Source organism: Schistocerca serialis, chromosome 3 (assembly GCF_023864345.2).
Source record: "Schistocerca serialis cubense isolate TAMUIC-IGC-003099 chromosome 3, iqSchSeri2.2, whole genome shotgun sequence".
NCBI classification, from domain to species: Eukaryota; Metazoa; Arthropoda; class Insecta; order Orthoptera; family Acrididae; genus Schistocerca; species Schistocerca serialis.
In genome coordinates this window covers 217,988,632-218,006,100 of record NC_064640.1, presented here as the reverse complement: position 1 = coordinate 218,006,100, position 17,469 = coordinate 217,988,632, and the positions used below count along the sequence as shown (strand labels likewise).

General features: G+C 38.5%; 1 protein-coding gene across 2 annotated transcripts in view; it reads right to left on the bottom strand.

The window, feature by feature from the left end:
* LOC126469949 (cullin-1-like) overlaps positions 1-17,469 on the bottom strand; it is a 233,353-nt gene that overhangs the window by 6,507 nt on the left and 209,377 nt on the right. For both annotated transcript variants that reach the window (XM_050097359.1, XM_050097358.1), the window contains exon 13: positions 10,863-10,981. In XM_050097359.1, coding sequence (XP_049953316.1) covers positions 10,863-10,981 — 119 coding nt within the window. The remainder of the gene's footprint in view (positions 1-10,862; positions 10,982-17,469) is intronic.

The window sequence follows — 17,469 nt, the reverse complement described above, 5'->3', positions numbered from 1 at the left end:
TCTTGAACTTGCTAAATGTGGTTCAATTTTGACTTTGTACCAAATAGGAGGTAAAAAGACTCCAACAGAGAAAATAATCCATGGGAGTTATAACATAGTCTATGAAGTTGGCTGTTTATGAGGTGCAGAGAAAACAGCCATCCAAGATCCCCAGGAGAGAAGATGGACTGTGCGTGGGAATCATAGATCAGGATCCCAAAGGAGTCAATGACTCATGTGAGCAGAGAACTGCAGATACCATGGTCAACTGTCTGGCCCATTTCACATGAATGTCTGCATGTAAAGCCATACCAGCTGCAGTTATTGCATGCGCTGACTACTTCTGACAATGAGGTGCATCCTCATTTTTGCAACGGCTTCTATTGCTACCAGTGGAAGACGGTTTTCGACAGATGTTGATTCTCAGTATTGAAGTCATGTTTCATATTATTGGAAAGACATCTACTACTTTAAGTGTCTCATTTCATGATCTAATTCCCTTAGCATCACCTGATTTAATTTGACTACATTCCATTAGCCTCATTTTGCTTTTGTGGATGTTCATCTTATATCCTCCTTTCAAGACACTGTCTATTCTGTTCAATTTACCTTCCAGGTCCTCTGCCGTCTCTGACAGAATTACAATGTCATCAGCAAATCTCAAAGTTTTTATCTCTTCTCCATGGATTTTACTGCTTGTGCAATACACAGACTGAATACCATTGGGGATGGCTACAATCCTGTATCACTCCCTTCTCAGTCACTGCTTCCCTTTTGTGCCTCTTGACCCTTATAACTGCCATTTGGTTACTGTACAAATTGTAAATAGCCTTTCACTCCCTGTATTTTACCCCTGCCATGTTCAAAATTTGAAAAAAAAGTATTCCAGTCAACAATGTCAAAAGCTTTCTCCAAGTCTACAAATGCTAGAAACATAGGTTTCTTTTTCCTTAATCTATCTTCTAAGGTAAGTCATAGGGTCAGTATTGCCTCACATATTCCAACATTTCTATGGAATCCAAACTGATTTTCCCCAAGGTTGGCTTCTACCAGTTTTTCCATGTGTCTGTAAAGAATTCGTTTTAGTATTTTGCAGCCATGACTTATTAAACTGATAGTTTGGTAATTTCACACCTATCAACACCTGCTTTCTTTGGAATTGGAATTATTACATTCTTCTTGAAGTCTGAGGGTATTTCACTGCCTCATGTATCTTGCTCACCACTGAATACAAAAAACCACAGTGGAAAAAGAACTGTAGATGAATATGCTATTTTTGTTAGTAACACACACCACTTCACATCTCCCCCTCCCCCTTGCCAGACCCACCTACACAATTTTTACAATACACATTCTGTACAGAGTTACAAAATGTTTCTTTTCCCCACCACCAAATGAAGTCTTAAGTAATTAGGACCTCAGTAGTATCATAACACACCTTTCTAATTTGTGTGGATTTTAAAATATACTAGTGCTGTAGTATTCGGCAACCACTTGAACCAGGAATCAAATTGCTGAGAGCCCCAATGCATCACAAGAATTATGAAATTATGTCATTTGAAAACTGACGAGGAAGGAAGAATAGAAGAATGAGAGGAAACACACACATGCACATTTTTTTTGTTATGGCTTAAAGGATTAAACAGTGAGGTCATCAGATCCTTGGTCATGAGACAGGTCACCCGGAGTTAGTGAGGTCAGATAGAAATTTAACTGAATTCTGGAAGCGTGTTCAAATGATAAAATCCAGATGCTGAAAGCAGTATTGATACTAGAGCTGATAAATAACTTAATGGTAAGTAAAAATATATTGGTTAAGCAGGTATGTAGGTTAGGGAGAAGACAAGGGTTCCTCCAGAGCTCATCTGTGGTGAGAGAAACACAACCCACATCTGACCCCCATCCATGTGATTAAGGGCAAACGCTGTTACACAGTAAAGAACATCTTCCAGCCAGGAAATTTGTTTTAGTGAAAGTTTGTAGGCTAACAATGTAATGGGCATCAGTTGGGCTGACAATAATAAAATAAGGGGAGAGAACTAATCAGGTCAGTAGATGGGTGGGGCATGTTAAGCATCCCTCAAGGCTCTGCACGCAACAGTGGCCATACCTCACATGAACCCCAAAGAATTATAGTTGAAGTGTTAAAAATGGGAACAGCACTCACTATTCATCACAGTGCTAGCACAAAACAGAAAAACTCATGTGGCAGGAAAAGGGCTAATTGCATGTAAAAGCAATTAAAGCAGAATAAAAGACGGATGAGCAAGGCAACTGGCAAAGGAAGTATGGGTTGGTTCAAATGGCTCTGAGCACTATGGGACTTAACATCTATGGTCATCAATCCCCTAGAACTTAGAACTACTTAAACCTAACTAACCTAAGGACATCACACAACACCCAGTCATCACGAGGCTGAGAAAATCCCTGACCCTGCCGGGAATCGAACCTGGGAACCCGGGCATGGGAAGCGAGAACGCTACTGCACGAGCACGAGCTGCGGACAGGAAGTATGGGTTGAGGGGACCCTAGACCCAGAGTGCAGTGTGAGATGCCCCAACCCAACCACACTGCCCCTGCACCAAAAGTAGTTAAAACATTATATCTGAGAATAAAAACAACTTTCATGGAGACAACAAGGGATCAGTTCAACTGTACATGAGTCGTCGGCCAGTACTGGGGGCAAAGAACCCAGAACACAATGCGGAGTTTATTAGAGGGGGCAGTAGCCCACCAAAGATTGTTCCTAACTCTGAGTGAGGAAATTATTTATTTGTACCCATAAATCTTCACTTGGGATCACCAAAGTGAATGTTGAGCAAATAACCACTTCTATAGCCAAATGCTCCATCCAGTTTATTCCCTGGGATACCCACCGGACTTGGCACCAAGGTAAATATGACTAAGTATGCAGTTTGAATAAGGTCAGAGAGAAGATCACATATCAGAGGCTGACAAGAGTAACATCAATCAATAGTCTGGAGACTTCTAACTGAGTCAGTAGTGAGGTCAGTTAAATAAACCATAGGGCTCCGTTAATGGCCAACAGCTCCATTGTAAAAACGTTACACATTCTTGGCTGCAAATGTTATTCCTGACTGATGGGAGATGTAAAAGCATATCCTGCGCTATCTCTGGGTTTAGAGCCTTCGGTGTAAATGATAGTAGCATCCTGATATTCTAGAAAACCTGAGAGGTAACGATGTCGAAAGGTCATGGGAGCAAATGAAATTTTGGTACTTGAAATAGATGAGTCTTCATTTGTGATATGGGTACTAACCAAGAGAGCGTTTGCGGAAAAACATGGCAAGTCTAAGGAGGTTAGATGGAGGTCCCAGCAGAGGGCCTCAATGTGATCCCACATTAGGTCAGGGGTCAACACCCCTTGTATGTAAAAAGAAACTGATAAGATAGATGATTAGGAAATTATCAGATGGTGAATGTGTAAGTGAGAAAGAGTTGATACTGTCAGAACTAACAAGTAAGAGCCCACTTTGGTAAGAAGACTATCTACGGGACTAATCTGGAAGATGCCAGTGACCAGTGATGGACTAGGTCCAACAATTTCAAAGCTGAAGGTTCCATTCAGCCATAAAGTTGGCAACCACGGCCCAATCAGGACAAGACCTGGACACAGTAAATATGCAGTAGAGTAGTGAGATCCTCATCCCAACTATTGTGGGCAAGTAAGCAGAGAGCATTAAGCTTTTGAATGCAGCTAGCTTTTAGTTGACAAATGCGGGGCAGCCATGTTAGCTTTTTATGAAAGAACAATTCCCAAAATTGGGACTGTGCATCAACATAAATTCATGACTAGCATTTTCACAAGACAGAACTGAAAACCATAGGAAAGGGTCCAAGAAGAGGCCCTTCAGACAGCACCTTGGAGCTATAGATTGGGAGCTAAACGAAATGCAAAAATTGTTGACAAATAGCAGGAGGGGGGAGGGTATGAGGGAGGGTGCAGGTCACTTGCTGATTGATGATGGAGCTGAAGGAGATTGTAAGCCTCAAAAGCAGGCTGTTCCAACCAAGCTCCAGGGAGCCAGAGTGCTCCGGAGCGCTCCCTGCGGCAGCTCGGAGCCTGCGTGGAGGGCAAAGCGAACTCACTGCCCTCTGGCCGCATGCAGCCACAACTGACGCAATAATCCATGTTCGATGACAGCTATGACTAGCCGCGAGAGCCCTGTATCTCTATTGGAGGATACCTTTCTATTCATTGAGAGGGATGGTCATCCGCAATGTCTTGTATGTCATAAAGTATTTAATTCTGCGAAGAGGTACAATATACAACAACATTATACACGTCTTCACGCAGCGCACTACGATCAGGTAGAAGGCGTTGCATGCAGAGAACTGGTAGCCAGGCTTAAGAACGACATAGCAGGAGACGTAAGTTCAAAATCCGTTTTGTAATACGGAGGGTATCAAAACATGCAACATAGTTTGTGTTCTGTAATGTGTTTATAATTTTCAGGTGAATGAGAGCAGAGAAAACACAACTGAATCTGCAATTCGAGCAAGCTACAGGGTCGCTCACATCATTGCGACAAGTGGCAAGCCATTTCCGGTGGGACCACTCGTAAAATCATGCATGGTAGCAGTTGCACAATGTTTGTTTCCAGTGGAGGTGCAGGCAATTGAAGGGGTTTGCCTGTCAAAGCAAACAATGTCTCGTTGAATCCTGGACATGGCAGTGGATTTAGAGACACAGCTCAGGAAAAAGGCGGAGAGCTTTGTTGCATTTTCGCTAGTGCTTGACGAAAGCACCGACATATCGGACTGGGCTCAGCTTGCAGTCTTTGTGCATGGTGTCGACATGGAGCTGCAAGTAACTGAAGAACTCTTGGATGTGGTACCACTCGATTAAACCACAACAGGACGTGACATTTTTGAAGCTGTTTCTGAATCAGTGGACAATATGAATTTGCCGTTGGATAAGCTCCATTCTGTAATGACAGATGATGCAGCACAAATAATCGGGCGTCATGAAGGTTTTGCTTCTCGTTTGAAAAATAAACTCAGGGATGAATTTGGGAAAGACATTTTGACTCTTCATTGTTTTATTCACCAAGAGGCACTGTGTGCTGAAACAGTAGAGCTAGGTGGCGTAATGAAAGATGTCGTGAAGTGTGTGAATTTTGTGTGTCATCATGGTATGAATCATCGCCAATTCAAAGGATTCCTGAAAGATATGGAAGTGGAGTATGGGGATATACCTTACCACAGTACAGTTCGTTGGCTGAGTCGGGGAAAAGTTCTTGATGTTTTCTTTGCCATTCGTGAGGAAATATCCCTTTTTCTCGAAATGAAAGGGGAAGAAATGTGTTGTCTGAAAGATACAAAATGGATATCAGACCTGGCGTTCCTAGCTCATATAACTATGCATCTGAATAATTTAAATCTGTCACTGAAGGGCAAAGGGCAGCTAATCGTTGACATGCACGACCAGATCAAAGCGTTCATGGAAAAGTTACGTTTATTTGAGAGGCAGATGAGTAATGGACATCTAACATTCTTCAATCGTCTTGCTTCTTTAAAACTACCTGAAGGTACTACTTTTGGTGATTACTAAGCAAAGTTAAAGCAGCTCATCACGTCGTTTGAAACACGATTCCGAGAACTTACTAGTTTGGAACTGGAACTTAAGGTGTTCAGCACTCCTTTTTCAGTTTCCCATGATGACTTGTCACCATCACTTCAACTGGAGATAACTGATTTGCAAAATTCAACTTTGTTGAAAGAGAGGTACTACAACACGTTGGATCTGTCACGATGGTATCGTTTGTTACAGCAAAAAACGTTTCCCAAGCTTCACAACAATGCCGCTCAGATCATGTGCATGTTTGGATCTATGTATTGTTGTGAGCAGCTTTTCTCAGCAATGAAAAGAGTAAAAATTAAGGAACGATCGTTTCTTCAGGATGCAACAATGAAGGCCATCCTCCGCATTAATGCTGTGAACACTTTGATACCTGATCTTTCCGATCTTGTAATAAAAAGAAATTGTCAAGCTACAGAGGGCCAATAAATTTACTATGCAATTTCTTGTAAAACAGTTGTTTCTTATTTATTTCCTGAACATCGTATTTCCTGGTGTAGCATGTCACCACGTCTTAGCAGCTAAGAGTATGAGGTTGTCGATCTTGTAAAACGCAGCTGGCACATCAAAACGCTTGCCTTACCACATGCCTCAGCCAGCCATGCCACGTGCCGGCACGCTGGCCCACTTGAATGGTCACAGCGAGCGACACGGCTCCCTGGGGCAGGGAGCGCTCCACGGCACACAACGGAGCCGATGAGCTGGAACAGCCTGCTCAAAAGCCTCAGTCATGGATAAAGTAAAATGTGATGGAATCAAGTGCTGGCATGTGCCTGATGCATATCAAAAAAGATTGTTATGTGGTGTTGGCATGAAGAAAAAGCCTGTCAAATTGCTGTTCCAAACAAAACTACTTGTACACAGTCAATTGTGGATCATCCCTCTCAGAAGTCACACTGGCAGGGAGGAGAAAAGTCCAATGATTTGACAACACAGCATTATTATTGGCCTACCATCCAGTCAAGCAGTTTGCAGAGAAAGTTGGTGAGGCTAAATGGTCAATAGCTGTCAATGGACGAGGATTTCTGCCTGGTTTAAGGATTATGATGATGATGAAGATGATGATGATGATGATGATGATGATACTATCTCAGTATTGCAAAGGGAAAATACCTTCTAGCCAAAGATGTTTGAAGATCCTGAGCAGACAGAGTCTTTGAATAACATTCAAGTGTTGGATCATCTGATTATTAATTGTATCAGGGCCTGGAAGCAATTCCCAATCAGTGTTAGCTTCATTATATGTTTTGGCATGACAGGGGGGTGGGGTTTAGAATAAGGATATGTCTTCAATTTGTGTTTATGAGTTCAAAAGGTAGGTGGCTAAGAAAATGATGCCAATGCTGCTGCAAAGTGTGTCACAAAGTTATCAGCAAAAACCTAGAAACACCACTATGGAGGAAGTCACCCAGGACAGCTGTTGATCTTTAATAGCAAAGTAGACAATGGGGTTTGACCAATATGGAAGATTATGAGGCACAGGCTCTCAAAGTGGAAAGTCAGAACTCACAGCACTCCTTCTTAGAGCATTTAATTAGACATTGAGCCTTGGCAGTGAGCTGCTTCAAAGTGATGAAGGTGGTTTAGTCTTTTCGTTTACATTCAGAGCTGCATAAGTTCTATTGATTAAATTATTAATGGAGAGCAGCAGGCTACTATAAGTTTTCAGTAGGTATGTAATGCACAAATCATGTATCTCGACTGACCTTGTACAGAAATCCCCAGACCAAGAGAACAACAAGAAACACTTCAACTCATAACTTTTGACGTACTTCTTTCTGACATTGTTTGATACCACACAATAAGTAACAGTAACAACAAATACAATAGCAGCACCGTGCAATGATTCATCAGGAAAGCAAGCTGCCTGAAATTCTAACACAGTGCAAGCAGATAGTGTTGTGATGATGCGGTGAGGTTTGGCAACAGGTATCATGGGATTGGCAGAATGCAGTCTGTGCCTCCCACATGGGCTCACCCCCCCCTCCCCCCAAGTCCCCATTGCTGCTTCCATCATAGCTGTCAACGTAATTTTGAACAGACTATAATTCTGAAAATTTAAGACACTGTTTGATGTAAATTCCAGCACCACCATTTTTGTGTGTTTCCTACAAGTTATGTCAGCTATAATGTGTCCCTGAGTGATAAATCTGTCAATTTGATTTTTGGCTAGGCAGTGTTCTGAGACACATATCACCTCTACATCCTTATTGCTACAAAAATGTTATAGTTCTAACAGCTTATTTCTTATGCAACAGATATCAGTTTGCAGCAACACAAATATTTTATTACTGTTTTTTCCTCAATCAAGCACTCATCAGACACGGTATATTCGAATCAAACACATTGTAATTGTCTATGTTGAGGTTGCTGGGATGTTTACTTTTGTTAAAAAAGCATTATCATCAACACTCTCAGTCTTGGTAGAAATCAATACCATTTCACCATATTGGTAGCTATAGTCTAAAGATACATCACTTTTGTCTCCGATTTCATATGAATCATACCTGAAGTCATGACCAACAACTGCCTTTCCCTCGCTGTTGATGGGGAACCCAGATACTCTATGAAATCATTTCCCTATCATGATTATTTCAATGTACATTATATTTTTAAATTGCCTGCATACATTTTATGTAACTTTATTTATCTTTTCTACTTCCTTATTCAAACAGCACCAATTATGTAGACATTGATGATGGGGTACAGAAAAAAGACCGCATCTGCATTTCTGAATTCATGCTGCCTAGGTTTCATCTGCATTTCTGAATTCATGCTGCCTAGGTTTAAGGGAAAGCATGAAATCTTTTGCATCATTCTTTGCTATGTCCCTGCAAGAAAAATAGAAAAAATCACTATTGTCTAGCCCTGAAATTTTTTCATGACTGACTGCAGTTGCTGCCTTGAATTTTGCACCTGGTTTTACCATATGTTGATCTAATATCTACATATACTTCGCAATTTGGAGGCTATAAGTGTAAACGTCACTTTTACATGTACTTGTTGTGGAAGGATCACTGTTATTTGGTCAATAATCACTACAGTTACCCATGGTGTCTTTAATCACATTTTTTTCATTGTTACTTTTGTTAATGAGTGATCTTATCACATGGTTCCACACTGTTTATAGTTTTAAATAGTCTGTATTAGGAAGTATTTGGAAACAACTGCCACTCACTAAATTTCCATGCACTACACAGTGGTTTTCACTTTATGTATGCTGTTTTTATATAGCACTTTTGTCCACTGTTCTGAATCGCTTGGACTATCTTGCAGAAGATATGCCCAATTTTTTTTTGCTGGTGACTCAATTTTTTCTCTCTTAAGTTTTGAAAGAATTGCAAATTATAAACACAATCTTTCAGCTTCATAAATTCATCTTTACACTTTGTACAACTCATTTTTCCACTGTGCAAGTTACGATTTTTCATGATAGTACTTTATGAACTATCACACTGGCCGCATTCTTGTATATTTGTCTACAATATTAGTGTGTCACAACTGGAATCAGTCAACACATAGAAACAGATGGATGTAACAAATTGTATGGATATGAAATGGAATTGTGACATTAGCTCAGTCACAGGTAAAGGAGGTGGCAGACTCAGTTAATTGGCAGGGTATTACGTAAATGTAGTCAGGCTACAAAGTAAATTGTTTACAGAACACTTGTGTCGCACATGATAGAACATTTTGTGTGATGGATCCATACAAAACAGAAATACCTGGAGATATTAAACATCATATGACTCCCATAGAGATCGTGAAGAATGAGTAGACTAATTACAGTGTGTACAGATGTATTTAAGCTGCCATTCTTCCTTTGCTCCATACACGATTGATAACTTGTCAATAAGAAAAGTAAATGAAATATAAAATTTTATGAAAAAAGAAGGATTACAAATCAATGTTCAAAACTAAACAAAAGACAGAAATTAAAAAATAAGTAAATGTAGGAATGAAGGGCAAAGCATGAAACGTGCTAACAGCTTGAAAAAAGTATATAAACTCTGCAAAGAAAATACGAAAGGAGGTGGTAAGCAGCATTGACTCAAATTTCAAAAAGAGCTTTCTAACAAACTGGAAATCAGTGTTTCAGTGTACACAAGGACTGTGAACTGCTGAGAGAAAGAAAGATGGTTCATACAGTTAACTATGTATAAGAAGTGGATGTATCAAAAATGTTAAGAAAGTAGATGTTTTAGGAGTACAGGAGACCATCCATCAAAAAGCAGAAGTATTGGCTTGTTGACAGGCACACACACAAAAGAAAGGAAACTTGCTAGTTTTCAGAATGAATCCTTTCTCGTGCTGGCAGTTTAATAAATGTGAAGGAATGATCAACACTAAGCACTCCAAAACATATTTACACGAGAAAAGATATAAAATCTGGCACATCAAAAATGGGAGGATGTATTTTCCCCAAAGATGAAACACCTTGTATGAAAATAAAGAAGGGAAAATTTGGTTAACAAATGTTACAGGAGAAACAAAATCTTGGTAGAAAGAATTCTTCTGATAAGTAAGCACATAACCTGAGGCAAAGAAGGTTTTCATCAAATTGTTTACATGGAAGGTATTATTGCATCAAATTCCATGGCAAATAACTGACAGTATAGACAGAAAAGATTTAGAAGCAACTTAACAGTATAATTTCAGCTCTTTTGAGAAAGCTTGATTCGAGGATGCTTGTGTTTTGGATATAGAAAGGAAAGACCTTAAAGAAACAAAACAATACAAAGTGAAAGCTATAAATCACATTCATTTCCACAAACACTCCATACAAACTTGTTGAAATGAAATTGCTCCCAAATAAAATTTTAATGACTATCTGACAAATACACCAAAGTAAATGGATAATACATAGATGGTCAGGGAGGTGGCAAAAGGGGGTGGAAAATGACTGACTTCCACAAAATGTTGATTTCTGTAGAGAGGTCATTATTTTATTACTGACTGCTAAATAATTTCTCATGAATGGTCACAGTAAGGTCTTCCTCTATACAGTTTGGTATGGTTATTACAGGGCTAGTAAGATCTAAGTTTTTAAGTGCAATATCTGGTTGCTGTCAACCACAGCCTTTAGTGTTTAGAGTGAGCCCCATAAATTTCAGAACATAATACAACCAAAACAAAGATAAATACTCTGGTTTACATCAGATATCATAAAGCTTTCATAAACACACTATAACTTATACATTATACTACAGGCTTACAACAAAAGATGCATAACTATAAAAGTGACATTATTTTCTAGCCAATGGATAAACAAGCAACAAACCTGTTTTTGAAGCAGTTTGTAACCAGTTCTCCCTTTGACAAGTTATGCAACCAATGCAGCTTCCTACCATTGTGCTGGGTGCCATAGAACATTGCAAAACGTTGTAAACTACGTTCCAGCTGGAAAAATAGATATAAATATCATAAAGGAGATAATATTTTTCAAAGGTACTTCACATTTATTTCAAGTGTTTTCACTCAACAATCACAACACTTATTATTACAGTCTTGTTATTTAAAATGTTACAGATTTTTAAACAGGGCCAGCCATAGTGTAATAGAGCTGAAAATTATTATACAATTTCTATATGTTGTGAATCAAAGGGGAGATATAATGAAACAAAACAATGCCAGTGAGGAGAGAAAAATCCCATCCATAACACTAATAGTGAAACACAGGTAACAGTGCCGTGTTAGCAGCAGTAAGTTGTAGATAGGTAAAAGATAAAAATTTTATTTTTTGATGAATTTCCATGTTATTTTTCTCAAATTTGGTGCAATTTCTCAAAAATTTAATTGTTACTTTCTAAAGGCTTATTTTTCAAGTATGTTCTTCATTTGGGTTTTATTTCATCATTTTTTAGTGTTATGTTCAAAATAATAGTAATTCCATGTAGCTCAACAGTTTGGCCAAATCTTTCAACTGGTCACCACTTCAGAGACTTTTCCCATCCCTAAGCCACCCCTGAAATCCTACAGGGAAAAAGGACCTACTGTTTAATCCAAACCATTTGTCATTTCTAGTGAACCTACACTTTCTTGAGATGTAAAGGCTAGGTTAAATGTAGACTGAAATATTCTGCAGTCCAACCAGGTTTTGATCCTGCAACTTTTTGGTTTCCAGGGATGCACTTTACCACTCAACCAGCAGGTGCGACATGTCCATATATTGTGTAGTAAAGTGTACAGCAATATGCCACAGATAATGTTTACTGCATATCTAGATTTCCATCACTGTGTGGCCATCTTCAGTGCAGTACATGTAAGTTAAAACATTGAAACAACTTATATACACATATAACATTCATGTCAAAGATTGAGTTCACACTGAAGGTGGTCACACAGTGAGTAAAATCTGGATATGCAATAAATGTTATTTGTGACTGAGCACTGTATCCTGTATTACTTAAAATAAATACAGTTGCTGGGCACATCTTTTTCCCCATGGAATCAAACCTGATGTTCATATACTTACAAATAATATTGGATATTTTTTTCCACTGCACATCACATTCACTTCAATTATTGAGAAAAAAAAAATGTATGTTAAAATTATTAAATCTAATCAATTAAAGAACAAATAACTCTGCAACTAAACACTATTGAAAATATTTAAAAAGAAAGCAGTGTCGTAACTTCCAGGTTCTCTTCAGACACATTAGCCAACACTTCATTACAGTGTGAAAACACCTGCTTGGGGTCTATATTTGAAGGTGGAAGCCAAACTACCTTCAGTACAACAGTAGACATTTGACATTGCTCGTATTTTCTGTTTGCATGGAAAGTTGCTTTTCCAGTAAACTCTGAAGGGATTTGTAGAACACTAAACTGCAGAAACTTCCATTCCATGTATACATAACAGGCCATGTCAAACTTCCTGGCAGATTAAAACTGTGTGCCAGACCGAGACTCGAGCTCGGGACCTTTGCCTTTGCATTTAATTAGACAGTGAGCCTTAGCAGTGAGCTGCTTCAAAGTGATGAAGGTGGTTTAGTCTCTTCGTTTACATTCAGAGCTGCAGCAGTTCTATTGATTACATTATTAATGGAGAGCAGCAGGCTACTATAAGTTTTCAGTAGGTATGTAATGCACAAATCATGTATCTCAGGCAAAGGTCCCGAGTTCAAGTCTCGGTCCGGCACACAGTTTTAATCTGCCAGGAAGTTTCATATCAGCGCACACACCGCTGCAGAGTGAAAATCTCATTCTAGGCCATGTCAACATTAAAAGAGTTCATTATGACTCTAGTGCTAAAATAAGAACCTAGGACTGTTTACACAGATTGTCACGGATCTGTGGCCATAAGGGCTGGCAGTCTAGTTTGTAGTTTGAAGTTGCAACACAGTGTCTTTCAATGCTTCTTTCACTTCTGCCTGAAGTATTTCTTTCTTCATGTTTTTAAGAAGTTTGCTGGTTTCACCACCAAAACTTCATTTTCCCACAGTAATGAATCCATCTTCTAGCCATTGTACGAGGTGCATTCAAGTTCTAAGGCCTCCGATTTTTTTTTCTAATTAACTGGCATTACTTCTCGACGTAATCGCCCTGCAGATGTACACATTTTTCACAACGCTGACGCCATGATTCCATGGCAGCGTCGAAGGCTTCTTTAGGAGTCTGTTTTGACCACTGGAAAATCGCTGAGGCAATAGCAGCATGGCTGGTGAATGTGCGGCCACAGAGAGTGTCTTTCATTGTTGGAAAAAGTCAAAAGTCACTAGGAGCCAGGTCAGGTGAGTAGGGAGCATGAGGAATCACTTCAAAGTTGTTATCACGAAGAAACTGTTGCGTAATGTTAGCTCGATGTGCGGGTGCGTTGTCTTGGTGAAACACCACATGCGCAGCCCTTCCCGAACGTTTTTGTTGCAGTGCAGGAAGGAATTTGATCTTCAAAACATTTTCGTAGGATGCACCTCTTGCTTGGCAACATGCCACACGGGCAGCCATGTGGTCGTCCGTCAGCATTCGTGGCACCCACGTGGATGACACTTTTTGCATTTTCAGGTCGTCATGCAGGATTTTGTGCACAGAACCCATACAAATGCCAACTCTGGAGGCGATCTGTTCAACAGTCATTCGGCGATCCCCCAAAACAATTCTCTCCACTTTCTCAATCATGTCGTCAGACCGGCTTGTGCGAGCCCGAGGTTGTTTCGGTTTGTTGTCACACGATGTTCTGCCTTCATTAAACTGTTGCACCCACGAATGCACTTTCGACACATCCATAACTCCATCACCACATGTCTCCTTCAACTGTCGATGAATTTCAATTGGTTCCACACCACGCAAATTCAGAAAACGAATGATTGCACGCTGTTCAAGTAAGGAAAACGTCGCCATTTTAAGTATTTAAAACAGTTCTCATTCTCGCCGCTGGCAGTAAAATTCCATCTGCCGTACGGTGCTGCCATCTCTGGAACGAATTGACAATGACCGCGGCCTCATTTTAAAACAATGCGCATGTTTCTATCTCTTTCCAGTCTGGAGAAAAAAAATCGGAGGCCTTAGAACTTGAATGCACCTCGTAACTTGGAAGGAAGGAAGATCAGGATTTAATGTCCCATTGACATTGAGTTAATTAGAGACAGATTTGTAACTTGGAACAGAGATAACATTTTTACCCAGTGATGGCACATTCCTTGACACTTTTGCACAACAAATTGTACTAGAAGTGACATGTTTTCGAGTGATCTTAATCTGCTGCATCAATTACATCGCATTTTTTTGTAGCACAAAACTGAATGCAAATACCACCAAATACAACTTTATTTCACAAACATGTAAACCAACAAAGTGCCTCCTCAGTTTGATTTTATCAACCAGTCACAGCTTGAGATGTCACACAAATATGTTTCTGTGATGTCACACAAATGAGTTTCTGGTTATACAACAGAACAGTGAGAATGCTTATTTCAGTATATACTCAATATTATTTTTATTGATATGCAGTTTTTTGGTGACAGCATGATCTATAGTGTAGTCCAAGGCTTGACTGGCTGATAGGAGCAAAGCAAACTGAGCAGACATGATTTACATGTTTGCAAAGTTAAAGTTCCATATTTTGTGGTTTTCATATTTATACTTGCTTGCTACAAAAAAAAAAAAAAAAAATAACTGTTTAACTGATGCACCACATAAGACCTCTCTAAAACTCATTATTTTTTGGTACAATTTGTTGTACAGAAAAGTTAGGAAATGTGGCACCAGTAGGTAAAACTGTATCCAGAATGGAGTTCGTGGGAATTGGGTTTCTCCATCTGATGTCACAGCTAAGGCATCAATTCTTCATGCAGGAAATGAATAATCGTTTTAAGATTACGTACATCGAGGAGAATGTTGTGCCTGTGGTACAATGTTCCTAGAAGCACATGATGTTTCCTGGTCAGTGTTTCAATCTAGTATTCTCAAATCATATGAAGGGATGCACACTAGAAACTGCCTTATGCAGTTTTTGTTGTTGAGAGACATGGGGCTGTGTTTTGTGCAGAGTTTGTAAACATTGTGAGCTCTAGATATTTAAGTGCTATGTATTAAACCTATATGGAGGTTAGAGAGTCTTATGGTGAATAAAATTCTGTATATTTTTAAAACTATTTATGTAACACGTGAACGGTTCATCAGTCATGCACCTCCTTGTACTTTTAAACAGGTTGCCTTACCATGAAGCATGTAATATTTGGAAGTGAACTGAGTTTCTCTAATGTCTTAACATTTTTTCCTGTCTTGAAAATGGAAATTTGTGTTAGTTGTCAATAACTTCTATTTAAAAATCTTTTTAACTTCTAACTGTGTTTTTATAATTAGTCTTCTTAATTTGATTTCACTTACTAATTTCTGGTGTGTTGTACAGTAATAATGTACCACAGAACTATAAAATACGGTATTGACATGATTTTTTTTTATTGCAAAACTTTAAATCTGAATAGAATATTTATTCCTAGGTACTCGTGACCATGTTGTACCTCACAACAATTTTTCACATTTGCGAAAACCTTGCATTTCTGGAGTAATTTTTGCAATTTCAGAAAAGATGCAGCACACATAAAGTGAAAGCTATCATTTCAAAATGGAATAAGGAAATATATCAAACTCCTTTTACAGGGCTGGCTAAAGGCTAAAGCCTGAAAAGTGTTTCAAAGTACAACACTCTCCCCTACCTCAGCCTTGAAAAAAAGTTAAAATCCAATTTCACCACTAGATAATTATCATTTACCATATTGGTAACCTGCTGCCTTCAGATTTATAACATTTTTACATGGAAATGAAGAAAATTTCAAGTTTTACTACATTTCACGAAAACAGCATATTTTGCATAACATTGTCAAAAACCTCCAGGTTAGCATTATTTGTCATGTTATCATTAATACATAATTTAATGGAGCTAACAAGGCATGGCATACCCAAAATAACTATAAAATATGGGAACAAAAACAAAAGTACCAATATGAATAAAAATGTAATGGTGGGAAATAAAATTTGATAAAATAAATACAGAAATTTTGTAAATAAAGAGAAGGAGTAGTGAAGGGTGACTAAAAGCCAATGAAGACAAAAAGAAGCACAAAAAACTGAAGAAATCAAGAGTACAGTCTTGCTCAATAATGTAAGAGCAGCAAATTTTGTAAACTTTAAAAGAAATTGTACAGGAAAAGGAAAGAAAGTAGCACCTAATTTTCTGCTAATATGATTCAGAGCACTTTGAGCAATACAATATTATGAATTTCTGGTGAACTTAGTTTACAGAGCTTCTACATTAATGCTGAACATATTTATGTACACATTTTTTGGCACATAGATGTGTAGCAAAGCCATAATTTACATCCAGGTGTGCTTCAGTCTTGCATTATATGTCCAAGCAACAAGTAAAAGAAAATACCAAAATATTTCAGTATTTTGAATTTCACTATTATAGCTAGTAAAAACGCATCAAACAAAATCAAAAACATTTAATAATTCTCTCATTTTCGACTAACTTTTTGACTGTAGTTTTATCTGTACAAGTGATAAATATGATGCAGAAAATGAAGATAAATACTAACTGTATTTTTTACTAGCTGTTAAACCAAGATATGTACAACAAGCCATGAGTTAATGTTTGAAGCCTGACAAGCTTTTGTGTTAATGGGTTTGAAACTGGTCAAAACATATTACTATCTTACAAACACAATGAAACAAAATGGTCCCGTATAATATCAAACACAACACTAATAGCTGATAGGAATTAAATATTTTCTTATTTCCTTTCTATCACTTTTGCCTCCTTTTCAAATTGGATCTCCACCCTGATCATCAGTCTGCATGCTTTGAAAATGAGTAGGCTCAAGTCCACTGTCCAGTTATGTAACAGCATCACACAGTCTATTGTCTTTTTTGGTATTTCTTCTCTATCTGCAACCATGGATTTTCATTAGGCATGAAACGAATTGCACTGGACATAAAAGTTGGCCCAGGTATTTCTGAACAAAACACCTTGTAGAGTTACAGGTTACTAAGGAGGAAGGACTAACTGTACTATATGCTGCACACACTCCTGGGATTACATCTGCAGCTGTCTCTAAAGTCTTATTCAGATTTCCACCAGTACAATACTAGAAATAAAGAAAGATTTTACATTGGCAGTCACAGAATAGCACTTTACGAAAAGGGGCCTCAGTACGCAGGTATAAAATTAGCTAATGCACTGCCTAGTGCAGTCATGGCTCTTCCTACAGTTAAACTGAAACATCAGCTTAAGAAATTTTTAGTAAAACATCCTTTCTAAACATTAGAAGAGTACCATACTTATATGAAGAACAACAAATGCTTTGTGAAATTATGTGAATAGAAATCAGTAAACATCTTATTGTAATTTTGTTGTAAATTAATGATGTATTCAGAAGAATGTGTCT